Source organism: Helobdella robusta (assembly GCF_000326865.2).
Source record: "Helobdella robusta unplaced genomic scaffold HELROscaffold_75, whole genome shotgun sequence".
NCBI lineage: Eukaryota > Metazoa > Annelida > Clitellata > Rhynchobdellida > Glossiphoniidae > Helobdella > Helobdella robusta.
The window spans coordinates 378,034-396,310 of NW_008705426.1; the positions used below are offsets into that span (position 1 = coordinate 378,034).

The window sequence follows — 18,277 nt, forward strand, 5'->3', positions numbered from 1 at the left end:
GAAATTAGCATTGTTGTTGTTGTGAATGTTGTTGCTATTGTTGATTGAACCAACATTATTACTGTTGTTGTTATTACCAACACCCAGCCCTATGCAGCTAAAATCTTTGGTATCATTCATCCCGATGGCATCTAGCACGCCACTTGACATTTCAGCTCCTAAAACAATGGGTCCTCCTATCTCCCCAGACTCAGTTTTGAAGATGCCTGTTAAAGGATCGTTGCGATGTTGTTGTTGGTCATCGTGTTGCGCCTGATGTTGCTGTGGCTGTTGCTGATGCGGCGGTAGTTGCGACTGCTGGGGACGACTGCGTCTTCTCGTTGGTTTAATCCCACTGTGCATGGCAGCTGTGTGCTTCTTGAGGTTCGAGGATACTGTAAACCTGTACAGATGTATGGCATGCCAATCATGTCGTCGTGACGTATGTATGTATGTTTCAAAACATCTATCCAATTTTGAATAAAAATTATTTTTTTTATTCATTCATTCATCCAATCGGACTCCCTGTGCCAATCAATCAATCCATTAATCACCTGTGTCCACAGTCGACACATTCATAAGGTTTTTCCCCACTGTGGATGCGCATATGGCTGCGTAGGTTGGCAGAGAATGAAAATTGACGACCACACTCCTGACAGGTATAAGCCTGGTAAGTAGTTGGCATGGGACAGTAATAATAACGAATGAAAAAATGGATTGATTGAAAGAATGGATAAATAAATAGATAAATGATTGATAGATAGATGAACAAATAGACAGACAGACAGACAGACAAATACAGACACCACAGACATCAACAGCCACACAAAAGTAACCTTGATGCCACTATGTACAGCCAGATGTTTGGTGAGGTTAGACTTGACGGCAAATTTGCGATCACACGTCTGGCAGATGTACGGTTTTTCTCCATTGTGGATTCTACCGTGACTCCTTCAGTAATTTATTCATTCATCAATTAAATAAAATTCATTTAATCATTCACATTTTCATCCATTCCATCATCATTCAGCTATCGGTCCATGCTTCTGTGATACTTTCTATTCAAATGAGCAAGATATTCAATGAAAAACAGAAAAGGACAAACAAATAAACACTCATGAACAAACAAAAATTCATAACAAACTCAACAATCAAACAAACAAACTCGACAAACAAACAAACATACTTGAGATTAACGAGATGAGAAAAAGCCTTCCCACATTCAACACACTGATACGGCTTAATGCCTGTATGAATGATGCTATGCTTTTTTAGATTAGTCAACAGCGTAAATGCCTTCGAGCAAACTTCACACACGTGTGGTCGAGGGATTGGAGTATCGGGAGGACCATGGAGACGTGTCATGTGTGAAGCCAGGCTCTTTTTCTGGGCAAAACACTCATTGCATTCTGGACATGAGTGCAATTTTCTAGCCATTGGAATTGGATTAGAGGATAATGCTGTTGGTGTTGATGTTGTAGATGATGATTGGTAGTTGTTTCGTTGTTGTTGCTGCTGCTGTTTGTGTTGTTGTTGCTGCTGCTGGTTGATGATGTCATTCATGTGGGGAGTGTTCGGAGAGTTTGAAGTTAGGATTTTGGGAGATGGTGTCGGTGGAGACTGAGGAAGTCGTTGAGGTGATGAGAAAGATGGTGGGGGTGTAGTTTGAATGTGCTGCTGACTATTACTGTTACTGTTGTTGTTACTACTGTTGTTATTATTATTATTGTTGTTGTTTGGTGATTTGTTGGTATTATTGTTGTTGTTGTTGCTACTGTGATTGTTGTTACTATTGTTATTGTTGTTATGGTTTTTATGACTGCCACTACTTGAGTGTTGATTAGGAGATGGAGTACTGGCATACGAGTCTTCTGGTTTGACGTGCATACCTGCAGCAGCAAGCAGCATTGAAGTCTGTTTTTGTGGGGTCAGCATTAAAGATGATTGTGGTTGGCCGAGTGAAAGATGTTGATGCTGGTGGTGATGAGATGATGTGGGGCCCTGGGAAAGATCAACGGACCCTGGAAGAAGAGCTGGAACAGATGGTAGATGATGATGATGCTGATTTACCATCATATGCATTTGAAGTTGGTGTCTGGATTTTTAAGAAATTTTAGATAAAATGATTTAAAAATAAAATTTTAGCCATTTAATTTTTTAAGCAACTAATTGCAGACATCTTTAGTTAAACACAAAATAAAAGTTGAAAAAATAATTATATAGAAAAATCACCTTTCATCTTGACTAGACATGGGTTGTAATAGATTTTGTTGGAAGAAATCTTCAAAACAGCCCCGGAAAGCCATATCGGGCATCCCGGGCATAACATGATGACCGTTTACGTTATACATTTTTCCGTCAAATAAACAATCGGCAGCAATTTAACTTATTTCACTAATCAAGCAAAAAGAATTTTAATTTTTACCAGCCTAAGTCGTGGGCACAACGTTTCGATTAACAAAAAATCAATAACTGAAAAATTGTTTAAAATTAAATCGTTCGATAAAAATCCGAATCGCACATTAAAGTGAGAAAATAATTACAATTATTTAAACCACATAAAACGACATTTTTGACGATTTTTAATAAAAAACAGAAACAATGAAATTCGACCGGAAATCGTCGTTTAAGCAGCATCAGTGTTGACAGATTGTATTTTTTCAAAAAGCCATTTGGCTTTCTTACTTTCAACGAATTTCAATCAACCTTCGTTCAGCGTCCAGAGACCCAGTTCCCCGCGGTAGGACGTTGCTTTCTTTTCAGACTAATTCGTTGCATCCATCGGAGCATTTTCATGTCGGTTCGTTGAAGTTGTTGTTCCAGTTTGGTTGTCATTGGCCATGTTTCTGGGGCTGCACCTTTTATAATTCAATCCATTTGATTTAAGTTTCCTCTTATCTATATCTCACCTGATTTTAAAACTCTTGATTTTCCGTAGACTTGGTTTTATTTTGATTCTAGCATGTCTCTTTCTTTCCAGATTAACATTTTTGATAATATTTATGTTAAAATTCGTCCGCATCGGGCGGGCGTTAACGCGACTTTTCACGGAACAATCGAAGCGAATGTAAATCGATGATTTTCAACATTAAAAAAAAATAATTTCATTCATTTAAACAACGAAATAACAAAACGAAAGAATTAACCATATGAGTGTCAAACATTTGCAGATCAGAAACTTCATGAAATATTAGAGAAACGATACGTTACATAAATATACAACAATTGAATAAACTATATATGCAATAATATTTCATACATCATGGACACACCCATATTGAATAGTACATTACCTAGTTCCATGAATTCATAAGCAATAAAATACAAAAAAAAATAAAGTTATTAATTCAAATGCTAATTAAATCAAATAATTTTAAAATGGCAAATAAATTTGTAATTCACAACCGAAGCCTTATCAGATCATCTTCAACTGATAGATCTGTATATTTCCCTTGCTTGTGGCCGTAATTAGGTTGTTGGTTGACCTGGTTTCCGACCAATCAACGCAGACGATGTCATCAACTTGATCACTTAATGGTAGCTCTTCTTTCAAGCCATTTTCATTTATCTAGGAGACAAAAAAGATTATAATTAAAACAATAAATCATGATATCCATTTTATCGTCCTATTAAATTGTACTCTATATTTAAATACAAAATAATAAAAAAATTTTACACACAAAAATGCACTACAATATCTTGAATCGGCCGAATAGTTACGATTATGTATTACTGAAAAAAGCTTTCTAGGTCGGTCTCTTAACTACTAAAAGCTAATTATTATTTGTAGTTAACTAATTACAATTGTCATTGCCAATAACTAACCATATATACGGCAGCATTGGGACCATGGCAGATCAGAGCATGGCTTGAGCTTTCATTCAAAACGAAGGACCGCCAACAATTATAAGAATTGGACTTTCGGCCGTTTAAACTGTTAAATTTGTCGACGCTCTGTTCAAAGATCTTCATGCTGATGTTTGATAGAGACCACTTTGAGAACTTTGAAAATGAAAAAAGTCTATCAATATATCGTCAATTTCAACCCCAATCAATATAAATTCAAACCAGTCACAACACATCATTTTTAAAACTCTAGCTAACGACACACCACAACCCCTTTTAAATTCCAACCAATTTCAAGCTTTTCTAAAATCCGACCAATCAAAATTCTTCACAATTAATAGCTCAACCAACCAGGCCAAGGCTGTCCGTGACGTAACAGGCATTATCATTTCCGGCAAAGGAAACACCGGTGACGTCATGATTAGTCGTCTGCCACTGCAGGACGCAGTTGTACACGCGCATGTCTAATCGTTGGCGATGATGAATGTACAAAAAACGATGATGAATGTACACAAAGCGACGACGACGACGACGATGATGACGACGATGATGATGAAGATGGTAGCAAAAGTGTAAAGGCAGCGAAACTGACCGTAGACCCTGACGAAGCCATCAACGCCACCGCACAGCAACAAACTGCCACCGAGGCTGTGCGTCATGCAACTGATCATGACCGGTCCAGGAGAGATGGGCAAGGCTCTCTAATTAACATAATTTATTAACTAATTAATGATCTCGAATTATTACTAAGGCTCTCTAATTAACATAATTTATTAACTAATTAATGATCGGTCCAGAGAAAATAAGCGAAACCTTTTATTTAATTTTCATAATTCATTAATATAACTACTGATTATTCAAGAGAAAATATGAGATAAGCCATCTATTTAATTCTCACAGCTAGTAAGTTAAAGCCGATTTATATAAGTTAATTTAGACGCATGAGGTCGATGGAAGCGCTGTAAAAAAAATGAATTCACATCTTGCTTGACGTCATCTTTCAAATCCCAAACAGTTAATTTTCCAGTTTTCAATTGTTTGAGTGGCTGTTGCGGTTGATGTTGCGATGGTAGCGTAAAACTACTGCTGCTGCTGCTGCTGATCAACCTTCCGGACGATGACGTCACAAAAGTTGTTCCATGCGGACTGCTGGATATGCAGACGGTCCTGATTGGTTGGTTGGTTGATTGTCTGATTGAATTTGTGTGACTAGTAAAGTGATTAATATGCAATTAACTGGTGATTAAGATGGAATAATTCAGCGAGTTTGTGACTGAGCTATCGATGGAATAGTTGTGTGATTGACAACAACAAACAAACAAACAAGGCGACAAACAAACAAACAACCAAAGAAACAAACAAACAAAGAGACAAACAAACAAACTTGGGATAATTAGAGTCGACATTGAGCTCTCTGATGACCAGCCTATCTCTGGAATCGAATATCCTGATACTGCCTACTCTTGATCCCAGCAAGAGCTTCAATAGAATGGATGGAAAGATAAGCGTGTGGATGAATGAAAAAGGGAATGAACGAATGAATAAATGAACGAATGAATAAATGAACGAATGAATGAATGAATGAATGAACGAATGAACAAGAAAAAAGGACAAATGGATAAATAAATAAATGGATCGATTGATTGATAGATGGATAAACAACCAATGGATAAATGACAATTTCATAATTATAATAAAAATAACAATTATTATTATTATTATACAAACGTATCTTCCGGATGTTGAAAGCCATTCCAAAGAAGTTAGAATGGACTTGGACATTGTGCTGGCTCTAGTCTGAATCGTTGGCTGATTGGTCCAAATCCTGAAATGTGATTGGTCATATACTTGAAAAATTAATTGAAATTGAAAACCCTGAACCATCCATCCATCCATCCATCCATCCATTCCTTCATTCATTCACTCACTCACTCATTCACTCACTCACTTCATAACTCCTTCAGCATCGAGGCTAGCGACCGATTTTCCTCCATAGCTCAGTCTGCAAGAAACGATGGGGGCAGTATGTTCAGTGAAGTCATCCTGATGAATGAATGAATGAATTAATTAATTAATTAATTAACTAATAAATGAATGAATGATTAAATAAATGAATGAATGACGAAAAACTTGACCAACCCTCCTGACAACTTTATAATTTATCTTTGCAATTTCCTGGAAATGGATGGATAAACGAATGAATGAATGAATGAATGAATGAATGAATGAATGAATGAATGAATGAATGAATGAAAGAAAAATAAACAAACAAATAAAAAAATGTATCAACAGACGGATGAATGAGTGAGTGTGCACTTGCAAATAAATAGAAACAGATAAAGGAGGAGTGGCATTTCAATGCTAACATTAATATCACCACCAGCGTCAACAATGTCATCCTCATCTTCTTCATAGCAACAGCTCAAAGATGGAGGTTTATTGACGTCATAATTTGTCGTTGTTGTTGTAGTTTTTAATGACGTCATCATCGTCGTTGTAGCTACTGGTGTGTCGGTTTTTAAAGAGCCAACACAATGAGAAGCATAACTTGGAGATGATGAAGTAGGCATACAATCAAATGCAGACCACGTTAAATTATTTCCTGGCGTCGTTGTCAAATGTTGTTGTGGTTTCTGAGTAGTGTTAATGGCAGTGGCAGTAGCAGCAGCAGAAGCGGTTACGGTAGTAGTAGAAGTTTTTGTGTGGTTTTCGATGATCGATGCAGTAGCTGGCGTTTGTGGACCCATCAAAGATGAAGAAGCAGTAAAAAAAGAACTGAATGAACTAACTGACGCCATTGCTAATTTGGCTGTTGTTGTTGCAGTTGCAGCTGGTGATGACGTCATTGTAGACGTAAATGACGCTACTGTGGCCGCCGCTGAGGCTCCAAACGTCGATGCAGTCGATTTTTTTTCGACTTTTCTGTCGGAGGAAGCACTATTGATCGACGGAGAAGTAAAGTTTCTGATCAATGTTGACAGTGAATTCCTCGTGGTCGGTGCCGCCGTCGAGGTCGTCATCAAGGTGCCATCTGCTAACATTAACTGCTGTGGTCTGTGCATAGAATAACAATTATTGTTATAATTATTCTTATTATTAAAAATTATCAATAATATTTATATACAATTAAATTTTTTGAAAAACAAAAGTGAAAAATTAACCTATTAAGGTCATAAAAATCATCCAGCACATTGAAATCAGCATCAATATTATTGGCACATTGTTGTTGTTGTTGTCGTATCTGTTGAACTTGTGGCTTGTTTTTGAGCAAATTTTCTAATCTTAACTTCAGAGTAGCATTTTCAAGCTCTAAGGAACTCATCCTATAGAAGTCATTGTTGTAATTCAGCAATGCAGGCCTTTGTGTTATAAACAGGTAGGCAGTTGGATGGATGGTTAGGCCATTTTATTTAAAGTTATGAAAAATAATTTGAGTTAATTTGTGCCGGTCGGACAATCTACCAAACTTACCTGAATCAACCAACCAATCAGATGTCTTCAACCAGCCAATAAACTGTCCTCAATCAACCAACTAACCAACCAATCACATGTCTTTAGCTAACCAACCAGCCAACCCCAATCAACTGTCATCAAACAAACAAACAAAGGATATTCATGTTAGCAAGTACAGTACAGAGGAAATTTCTCAACGAAAGTACAAAAGTATCATGCCATTGAGATGTGAAATACTTTGAAAATTTTACATTATCTTCTGGAGTCTTCTGAAATGGCAATGCTGTTATGAATATTATTAGGATTATTAGTATCATATATCAGCAAAACGAAGATTGATTAATTGATAGTATCATATATTATATATATATATATATTATGGAATATTAAAATAATCTGTTTATAATATACTGCTGGTTTTACAAAATTTTTTTAAAATTTTTAATCAGATCAGGAAATAAATGAAACACAATATATTTATTATCTCAAGGACAATTGCATTAACAACTGCTACAAAAATTACACTAACAGAACCAGTCAGTCCATTCAGAGTTATTATTATTAGTGATGTGTGTAGACATTTTATCAAAAAACTCGAAAACTTTATCGCTCCTGCTAGCTCTACATGCATATACAATGTACAACTTGAGCAGACGATTGTAAAGTCTATTGGCCACCTCTTGTTGATCCCCCTCTAGTTCTGAAAATATTGTTTGTTCGAGAAAGCTCCAAAAATCTTTCAGGGACAAGATGTTAAAGTTAGTACAGTAAGATAAGAGTTGGTCTGCTATTTTGTCTGCCTGGTTTTGTGTTAAGGAGTTAGTGAATTAAAAATTTTTGATTAATTTTCAAAAATTATTTACCCAACACAATTTCCAATAAAATTCCAGCTAAATTGAATCAAGCATGAATTTTTAAATTTAAATTTATATGAATAATTGTAATAAATATCTATAAACTCATTATTCTATAAACTCACTCTAAAAGATTTTGCAGTGGTATCCTGTTTTATTTCATTTTCAAACGTTTTTGAAGTTGCACTCAATCCCCTGAACAGAAAATAGTGTTTCATTGACGTCACCTCATCTTCAGGCAATCCCCACTGGGCACAGTTTACTGGTCCGGATCCGTACATCCTCAACCACTAATTACTTAGGCTACGACGAGAATTTTTTATTTTTTACTTATTAAATTACTAAAAATAAACAAAAACGCCCTTAAATAACTAAACAAGAACCTTTTAAATTTGAAAAAAAAAATAAATTCAACAGTTTTAATCAGTCTAATGTCTGATCTAAGAATCAAGATAGTGTTAAAGTTCTTTTTTTTTTGAACGAAATTCGCAGTTTTTAACAACTATTTATTTAAAAATTCGCAGAATACAGCACGTAAGATAAGTGAGATCGTTCACATGAGATGACAACCATTTATTTTTTAGCGGACTCTTTCGTAATAAGTTTTTTATTAAAATCCACTTTTTATTTTTTTTAATCTTTTCCATTAAAATCCACTCTTAAATTTCAAAACTGTAAATATTTGTATTATTTTTATGCGAATTAAATTATATTTTTAATTAATTTTTTGAAATCTCACACAAAAGTCGTAATGAATAGCAGCAATAACGATAATTTCAGTAATTCGATCGTCAATAAAGCTTATGATCAAGGTAAACTTTTTTTAGTTTTTGGCTGATTTTCAAAATAAAATTTAAAATTAGTTTTATTTTAATTTATTTTATTTTAATTCTTATTCATTTAAAATTTAGTTATATGAATTGTATTTATTTATTTATTTTCTGTTCAAAAGTTAAAAGATTTGAATTATTAAAATAAATAAATCAAATGGAAAGTGATGGTTACTTTTGATTTTTTTATAAATTATGTCACAGATGGTGATGTTGTTGATGATGACCAGATTTCTAGATCTTCAACATCAGCTGAGAACATAACTACTTCTGATACAATGGCTATAATCGAAGTTCCAATGAAGAAAATTCCAATATTGTAAGTATATGTATGTCTGTGTGAGTGTCTGTCTGTCTGTATATAAAGAGTTTAGTAGTATAATTATTCATTAATTATTTACCAGGAACTGTGAAATTCAAGAAGAATTTCGGAACATCATCTTATTTAGTATCTTCTTCTCAGCCTCCATAACTATTGCCCTAATTTGTACTATTTACCTTGGACCCCCACCGGCAGATTTGCATGCAGCTGTATCCAGTAGGAATGGCAGGTGCTCTAAGCTGGGAACTCCAATGTTATTGAAAGGTGGAAATATTGTAGATACTGCTGTCGCTGTTTCATTGTGTGAAGCTGTCTTAAATCCTGCAGAATATGGTCTTGGAAGGTTTGTGCACATGTCTGTTGTTGTTGTATTGGGGGCTTGATTGCTGTTATTGTATACATGTACATATATTTGTCTATAGAAATAGGATTGGGCTTTGATCAAAGCTGAAAATGCAGTGCTATTTCTTAACAAATATATTGATGTATATATGTTTGTGTGTGTATGTATATATTTATGTCTAGCAGGCAGTATTTTATACTAATTTAGTTGTGGTATGATCATCATTCAAGACCAGAGAAATAATGTTACCAATGCCATTGATTTTGCCTGCTCTACTATTAAATATCAGAAGGTTCTGTTGTTGTTGTTGTTGTCATAGTTGTTGTTGTATAGTTGTTATTGCTGTTGCAGTTTTTTTGTTGTTTTAGAAGCATGTATATTTTTAAGATGTTATTTTTAATTTTACAACAACATAAAACGGTTTTTTTACATTTTAAAGCAATGGATATATCTATTTGTAGAATAAATTTTTTATTCTATTTTTAATTAAACTACCTCTTTTTCTATGTTTAGGATATTATTTAGTTTCTAGTTTTAGATTAATGGCTTTATATTTATTTTTAGAATGAAAGTCCCAGTGTGGAAATTCCAACACTTCTGAAAGGATTGGCACTTGTTCATGGGAAATTTGGCCAGTATGTGTTGTATTTTTATAATTTTAATTATTACATTTTTCAAATCTATTTGTTTATTATTTGTTGTATGTGTTGTATATTTATAATTTTAATTATTAATTGTTATTATTATTGTATATTAATAATTTTTTAAATCTATTTATTTACTATTAGTTTTATTTATTTATTTGAAAGTTTTTTTGATTATTCCTGAAAACTCTGAATTTTAGCTGGAGATGGAGTGATGTAATGAGGCCAGTTCTGGATATAATCAATGAAGGTTTCATAATTTTAAAATGTTAATTTTTTTCTGCAAAAATAACCTATATAATTATTAAAATAATAATTATTATTATTATTGTATTAACCCTTATTATAATTATAGAGAATTCTAACTATGGTGAGAGGTCAAAGTTCAATGAACTCTTCAATAGTATTGCTCAGAATGGCATTCAGTCGTCATTTTATGAGGGTAATGTGGCTAAAGAAATTATCAACATTGTAAGTAATTATAATTCTTTCTTTTTTTATAATCAATCAGTATAATTATTTGCTTAATCAATTAATCCATCTGTAACTTAATTTTGTTATGGTTTTTTCATTTGTTAATTAAGCTGTACATTCATTCATTTGTTATATGGATGAATGAATATTCATTCATCCATTCATTCATTCATGCAGCTAATGAAATATTTAATCAATCAATCAACCAAAGATATCAAATACAAGCAAAGATGTTAAAAGTGAATTTCAACCTAATGAGTTATCTTCATATACTGCTCAACTCATTGATCCTATCGGCTTGCTATTCAATGGTTGATTTCGTTTGTTCGTAGTAATAAAAGCGATAATAATAAAATCAATAATAATAATTATTATCAGGAAAATATATTGAATCCCCATCGGGCAAAGCTAGTTTATCTATGTTTCTATTATTAGATACTTTGCAACTTTTAATATCATCTGGAAAAACCCAGTGGAATTCCACTGACTATTATCATTACTACATTGAGGTGATTGTTATCATTGATATAGTTATTAGATTGACTACTTTTATAATGTCTGAAATTTTATTTAATAAAAGCAATGATAATAATAATATAATAATAATATTAACAACAGGCAGTCAAGCTGGTGACGAAGACACTTGAAGCCAACTACACTTACGTATATGACATGAATAACTATGGAAGGTTATTATTATTATTATTATTATTATTATTATTATTATTATTAGTAGTAGTAGTAGTAATAGTAGAAGTACTAGTAGTAGTGTTTAAATTTATTCATAAATATTCATTATTTACAATATTTCAATATAATTATTTAAATATTTAATAATAATAAAATATTATATTATAATATTTACATTATTATTTAGGAAGTTGCTGGCTATCCAGTTGGCTTCAGCCATTAAGAACACATCCTCCTCCTCAGCAGCAGCAGCAGTGGCCGCAACGACGACATCACCACCGTCATCCACAAACAGCTTCCAAACAGGCAGTGGTAACTATGATAGCCACAACGACAACAACGTCTTCAGTAACAAGAGTGATAATGGTTATAACAACAATGCCAAGGATGATGGGGATGAAGCTGATGTGAATTTGATGTTGTTGAGTAAATCCAACAGTAGCCTTATTAACATCGTCGGTCCAAATGATGGAATCCTATCAATGATAACGTAATTTATTATTATTATTATTTTTTTTTATTATTATTGTTGTTGTTGTTATTTTTGCTATTATTTAGGATATAATTAATATTCCGTTCTTGTTACAATACAATTTTCAACCTCATTCTCTATGGCCTAGCTATTGAATTTTACTGCGGTGACTATAAATAGTTAAATACATATGAAGATTCATTGAAAACTATTATTATTACCATTTAACACGAATATTTATGTTTAATTACGAATAATTATGATTAATTATGGCCATATTATAATATAACTTCCAACAGGTGGTCCAATACAGGCCATGATATCATTACAAAAGAACACGGCATAACTCTAAATGAAAGACTGGCCAGTGCAGACGTACTTGTAATTATTTTTTTGTGTAGTTTGTTATTTTTATCGTTATTATTTGTTATTATCATTGTGATTGCTCTTTATTATTATTGTTATTAATCGCTAGTGTTGCTGTTGTTTGTTTGTCTAATGATCACACTCATATTAATGATCACAATCATATTATCCATATTCATTGATCATTCATTCATTCATCTTTCTTCCATTGAGACTTGAGTTTTATCATTATAAAATTCGTAATTGACCATAATTTCGTCTTAATATTTTCATTATTATATCGATACTTTTATTATTTTATTGGTATTTTTATTATTTTATTAGTATTTTTATTGTTTTATTGACATTTTAATTATTTTATTAATATTTTTATCATCCATTTAAGCAGTACTCCAACAGAGGCTACTCAGAAAGCTACATATCAAGCCTAGTGCATGACACAATTAAAACGTGTGGCCTGCGATTGGCCATATCTGGGTCAAGTTATCTAGGTCAAATAATCATTATTATGACTGTCGTACACACACGCACACACATACATACATACATAGACACCTAACCAGCCAACCACACACACAAACCATATATATGAGCAAGAATATTCATGTAACATTTTGAATGGCCAACCTTACATCATTTGTAGTAGTAGAGTTGTCTAGAAAAAAATTTCTTTTGCCTTGTATAAACTGAATAACGGAAATTTAGTTAAAAAGACTGATAAATATTCATGCATTTGCATACTCATACATATTCATCATCATTATTATCCAAAGATGTTTCCCAAGTGATAATTAACATATTTGGCCTGCACATGAACCAATCAGAGGCAGTCACTCGACCTAGGCTTTACGTGATCGACGGAAATATATACTGTGAAGGTATTAATGTCAACAAATTGATATTTTCTGACTAAATTACTTTTTAATAAGAGTAATTTAGTCACCAATAACATGAATTTTATTTTCTGAAAGTTGAATTGTTCATTTTAATAATTCACATAGATGGCATTCCAGGAAGTGTGATAGAGATGCTATTAAAGAGAGGGCATGCGAGCATACATCCTATAAACAAACTCGAAAAATCTCCGATCAATTCCGGAATGTCCAGGGCAGTTTCCATTGTTTGGAAAGACATGGAGGAAACAGGGACGATAAGTGATCCCAGAGATAATTACGAGGTTCACAACGTTTAGTACTACGAATTCGATTGGTCTTTGCTTCAATTCGTGTATCTATCGGTGAATTTGATTGGTCGATTTTGTCTACTATATCTATTTCTAGTTGACGCATTCATGCATGTAAATGTGTAGTCGTCATTTATAGATCGTTTTTATCTCAACGATTAATCATAAGTTTGTTTCCAACTATTTGTTCCTGGTTATTGTGATAGACATTCTATTTTGCTTTCGAAGTTATTGATAAGATTTTTTTATCAAAATTCTGAAAATGTTTCTACTCTTATTTTAAATTCATCTTTTCCATTAAACACATACATCTAATTCCTAATTATTTAATAAAAAACGCAATTACTCTTCAAGTTCTTAAAGTTTCAACTTTAAATATATTTAATTAAAATAGCCATATCATTGTTTCCTACTATCGGGCTGAAAATATCAATTATAATGTGAACCGTTAAGAATTTATCACATTAATATGCTTATATATAAATTATATATTTGTAACATGAATACTATAAAGAAACACACCTTTAAGTTTATTGTATCATTCAAAAATGCTGGTTTATAAAAAGAACTATATACATACAATACATTCACACACTCTGTATTTATATTTTAAATTTATTTTTGATAAATTTGATGGTTTTATTTTTAAAAATAATGTCAACTGAATTGTTTAATTTGTACAATATAAATAAATAGGCAAAATTAATACAAGTGCACCTGGGAACAAAACCCCCAACTACCATCTTCATCTTTCCCAGCCCCACCCACTGTAGACTTGTAGAGTAGAAACTTTATTACTTTACAATCTCCAACAATAAATCTGAAAAATTGTTGTGTTTAAAATTTCACATCACAATTAAAATTAATATTACAATTTAATTAAAAAATGAGTTACCTGTTACGTTCGTTATAACATATAAGAGAAGTACCATTGAATTGAAATTTATCACACTGGCTACTATACTATACTTACTAACTAGACCACAGTAAAAAAGCTGAGCGTTTCCGTTTGGTTTGTTAGAGACAGACGTGGCAAAAAGCTGATTAAAAATTCATTCCACCGCCAATCTGATAGGTTTCGTCATCTCTAACTTTACCTCCTAACAATAAATAAAAAAACAGAGTAACACGTGTTAACCACTGCCGCCGTAGACGAGTATGCGTCTAGTCACGATTAGTAATTTACATGAAAACGCGACAAGACACAGCCCCGTCAACTCAGAACAGTAAATTCAAACTTTGACAAACTTTTTTAGGTAAAATTTAATTGAATAGTAAACAATTTATCAACGCCAGCCTTCAAGGAAGTTATCGATTGAACAAAATGGCAGCTAGTGAAATTTGCGCCAAAATTGTGGCTACATTCTAAGTTGACGACATCTATAGTTGAAGTTTCAAAACGTGAATTTTTTTAATTAACACAATAATTCTTACATTAAATGCTTAAAACATTAACGCTAGTAATGTTTAAAACATTAGTTTAATAAAATTTGGTTTGTATAAATAGTAATGAACGCTAGAAAGGAATATTAACACAAACTTTCAATGTAATTAAAACATTCGTCAAAATTTTAAACAGTATTCAAATTTAAAAAAAAAAAACAATTTTTTAAAAAGTTTGATGTTAAAATTTTACTATTATTTTCATATTAATAAGCGTTCGAAGTGAAAATATTAAGATTCGAACTTCAAATATTCCATACCCACACATACCCTTGCACTTAAGGTTTTCTAAAGAAAGCCATCTTCTCTTACGTAACACGCGCCAAGTTTGAAATATTTCCTCTTCCATTTAACTTTCACTAATTTCACTAATCTCGTGGTTCTCATTGGCTAGTTGCCAATTTTAGAATAACATTTTATAGCTATTTTTAATCTTTTTAATTTAACTTCTTGTCTCGGAAGAGTTTTTATTTAGATATTCCGCTTCAAAATTTGAAGTTCATATCATGTCTTCAGAATCTGAAACTGCTGCTGAAGCTTCTGGAGCCGAAAAGTAATTTTTTTTTAAATAAATAAATCTTAATAATTTATTTTATTATTATTTGCGATAAATTTTATTTTTTCTCGTTTTTTGCCGTTCTATTAAAGCAGTGGGTAGAGAACAACATGTAAAATTATAAATGAAAAAATTTATCAGATTTTTTTGACTTGTTCACTTGTTCAGTAAAAAAAATTAGAAAAAGAGTTTGGCAGAGCAGTTAGGAACCTTTTAAAAAGGTTATATAAATAAAAATTTAATTGTAGAAGATTTTTCAATCAAAAGTTCAGAATCCTGTGGTCTGCAATGGGAAATACCTCATTTGTTTTTTCACAATTCTATTTATTTATATTATTGCTAATCATTTTATATTTTTGTAATTTTAGAATGGAAATGTGTGAAGAAGATAGAAAGAAGGTTGATGAATTGCTGACAGAAGGAAAGAGGAACCTCTTTTGTAAAGAATTTCCAACAGCTGTCAATCAACTCCAAGAAGCCTGCTCCTTACTGTTATTGTTTTATATTTTACCTTAGTTTTTCAATTCGAAACTTAATTTAACTTTTTTCTCAACAAATTAACATCAGAATTTAATTAAATTTCAAAATTAAATTCACTTGCAATTCGATTTACACTAATTTTTCATAATTTAAACCCCAAGATCAAAATGTCACGGTGAACTTGCATCAGAGTGTGCCCCTGCCTATTTCCTGTACGGCAAAGCTCTGCTAGAGTTGTCGAGGATAGAGAACGACGTCCTTTTCGATGCACTGCGTGGATGTATGCGTGGGAGAAAATCCATTGACTATTTTTTTAAATAATTTTTCATCTTTTGCCATTTTTTTTAAATAATTTTTATATCTTTGGTTATTTTTTCAAGTTGTTTTTAGTATATTTCAATCTTGAGTAATTTTTTTTCTTTAGAAGTTCGTTGAATAATTTTTCATCATTGTTTTGTTTTTTAAAATAAATCTTCCCATTTGGTATTTAAAATTATGTATATATATATATATATATACACTGAACAATCTCACTGTCTTTTTCTCATCCTTTCCATGTGTTTCCATATGATAATGCATTCATTCAGTTGGAAGAAAAGATGGCGATGGTGATGTGGTTGGTGATGGTAGTGGTAGTAAAAATGATGGTGAAGATGGTTGCGAGGGACCGTCCGTTCTTGATTCGTTTGTTGAAGAAGATAACGTGACTGGTTAGTGGATTGATTTGTAATACTCGTCTGTTTGTCTCTTTGGTCAACTTGACGTTCATTCAGTCATTTATTTATTCAATCATTCATTTATTCAATCATTCATTTATTCAATCATTCATTTATTCAATCATTCATTTATTCAATCATTCATTTATTCAATCATTCATTTATTCAATCATTCATTTATTCAATCATTCATTTATTCAATCATTCATTTATTCAATCATTCATTTATTCAATCATTCATTTATTCAATCATTCATTTATTCAATCATTCATTTATTCAATCATTCATTTATTCAATCATTCATTTATTCAATCATTCATTCACATAGCAATTATTTATTCATTCATTTCAGAAGAAGAAAAAGCGAAGATTAGCGATCAGATCATTGACGCAATGGTTGACGAGAAGGATGATGGCTCTGGCGAAAAGACTGAAGACGGTGATGGTGAGGAAGAAGAGGAGGAGGAAGCAAAAAACGAAGAAGATGGTTGGTTGGTTCTGTGGCAGTTGGTGATTACAACGGCAAACTTGATGGCCAAATTAATCTTTCCTCTGATAACAAAATTAAAAATTATTATTACTCTGCATGTTGTAATACTCGTCTGTTTGTCTCTTTAAAATGTCTAAACTCCAATAATAATGATAAAAGTGGTGAATGAATGATTGAGTGAATTAATGAATGAATGAACGCTCTAGTAAGCCTCATCTACCACCAGTGTCATTCACACTCATCCAAACAAACTTTTAAAGGTAAGGCAGCTTTGGATGACCAAAATGATGGTGATAAAGACGGCGATGATAATGATAAAGACGGTGATGGTGGTGACGCCACTGCAGAAGAGGATGACATAGATGAGGAAGATGGCAAAAAAAAAGAAGTGAGTGTTGGTTAGCGCGGAACGTAATTTTCAGGCCAAATTAAAGATTATACACTTTTTAAAATTAAATTTATAAATGACGCGATGTATTTTTAAAAAAATGTGTTGGTCGAATATTTATGTGTCAAATAATTGACTGAGTAATTAAATAATTGACTGGTTTGCGACTGATTGATTGACTGGCTGACTGATGGATTGATTGAACAGAGTGAAGAAGTTACTAATCTTCAACTTGCGTGGGAGATGATTGAGTTGGCAAAATCTATTTATAAAAAGTTTGTTTTGATTTTGTATTTTATTCATTTTCTCGTTCGTTCGTTCATTCATTAAATAAATTGTTTTAAAAAATGAATTTAGTTAATTTGTCAATCATTCATTCATTAAACAAAAATACTGAATTGAAAATTATAGGAAACAAGCAGAACTGGAGGCAGATTCGGAAGAAGCGAGAGAGCTGGCAATCAAGCAGGCTGATTGCTACATTCTCCTCGGAGAGATTGGAGTCGATTCTGGTTGGTTGGTTGGTTGATTGATTGGTTGGTTGGTTGATTGATTGGTTGGTTAGTTGGCGGACTAGTTTGGTTACTTTTAATTCATTCTATCAGTATTTTCATTCAGCAATTCGTCCCAATTATCCGTTCATTCATCTGTTAAATCTACCCATCCATCCATCCATTCATTCATTTTTCTTTCACTCGCTCGTTGGCGAGTGAAAGAAAAATGTTTGGTTACTAGTTTGGTTACTTT

General features: G+C 32.4%; 4 protein-coding genes across 4 annotated transcripts in view; 2 read left to right on the forward strand and 2 right to left on the reverse strand.

Annotated features, from left to right (window-relative positions):
• Nucleotides 1–529: 529 nt before the first annotated feature.
• Nucleotides 530–1,416, reverse strand: HELRODRAFT_89951 (hypothetical protein; the record flags this gene model as incomplete). The annotated part of the gene is made up of 3 exons (XM_009031498.1): nt 530–646; nt 816–930; nt 1,166–1,416. 3 exons carry the CDS (start codon nt 1,414–1,416, stop codon nt 530–532), a joined length of 483 nt encoding a protein of 160 aa, XP_009029746.1.
• Nucleotides 1,417–3,040: 1,624 nt separating this feature from the next.
• Nucleotides 3,041–8,413, reverse strand: HELRODRAFT_194396 (hypothetical protein; the record flags this gene model as incomplete). The annotated part of the gene is made up of 13 exons (XM_009031537.1): nt 3,041–3,547; nt 3,805–3,981; nt 4,177–4,289; nt 4,418–4,526; nt 4,806–4,992; nt 5,210–5,304; nt 5,554–5,650; nt 5,774–5,868; nt 5,965–6,000; nt 6,192–6,879; nt 6,987–7,184; nt 7,813–8,078; nt 8,258–8,413. The coding sequence occupies 13 exons, from the start codon at nt 8,411–8,413 to the stop codon at nt 3,395–3,397; spliced, it is 2,370 nt and encodes a 789-aa protein (XP_009029785.1). The 3' UTR covers nt 3,041–3,394.
• A 394-nt stretch (nt 8,414–8,807) lies between these two features.
• On the forward strand, nt 8,808–13,465 carry HELRODRAFT_194397 (hypothetical protein; the record flags this gene model as incomplete). The annotated part of the gene is made up of 15 exons (XM_009031538.1): nt 8,808–8,944; nt 9,167–9,281; nt 9,367–9,627; nt 9,835–9,919; nt 10,192–10,262; nt 10,472–10,521; nt 10,627–10,742; nt 10,957–11,056; nt 11,124–11,254; nt 11,364–11,434; nt 11,623–11,925; nt 12,207–12,288; nt 12,662–12,764; nt 13,047–13,151; nt 13,245–13,465. The coding sequence occupies exons 1-15, from the start codon at nt 8,884–8,886 to the stop codon at nt 13,463–13,465; spliced, it is 1,875 nt and encodes a 624-aa protein (XP_009029786.1). The 5' UTR covers nt 8,808–8,883.
• Nucleotides 13,466–15,199: 1,734 nt separating this feature from the next.
• HELRODRAFT_194398 (hypothetical protein) overlaps nt 15,200–18,277 on the forward strand; it is a 5,165-nt gene continuing 2,087 nt past the window's right edge. The window contains exons 1-6 of the mRNA XM_009031539.1: nt 15,200–15,452; nt 15,824–15,946; nt 16,097–16,215; nt 16,523–16,645; nt 17,005–17,139; nt 17,403–17,540. Coding sequence (XP_009029787.1) covers nt 15,406–15,452; nt 15,824–15,946; nt 16,097–16,215; nt 16,523–16,645; nt 17,005–17,139; nt 17,403–17,540 — 685 coding nt within the window. The 5' untranslated portion in view covers nt 15,200–15,405. The remainder of the gene's footprint in view (nt 15,453–15,823; nt 15,947–16,096; nt 16,216–16,522; nt 16,646–17,004; nt 17,140–17,402; nt 17,541–18,277) is intronic.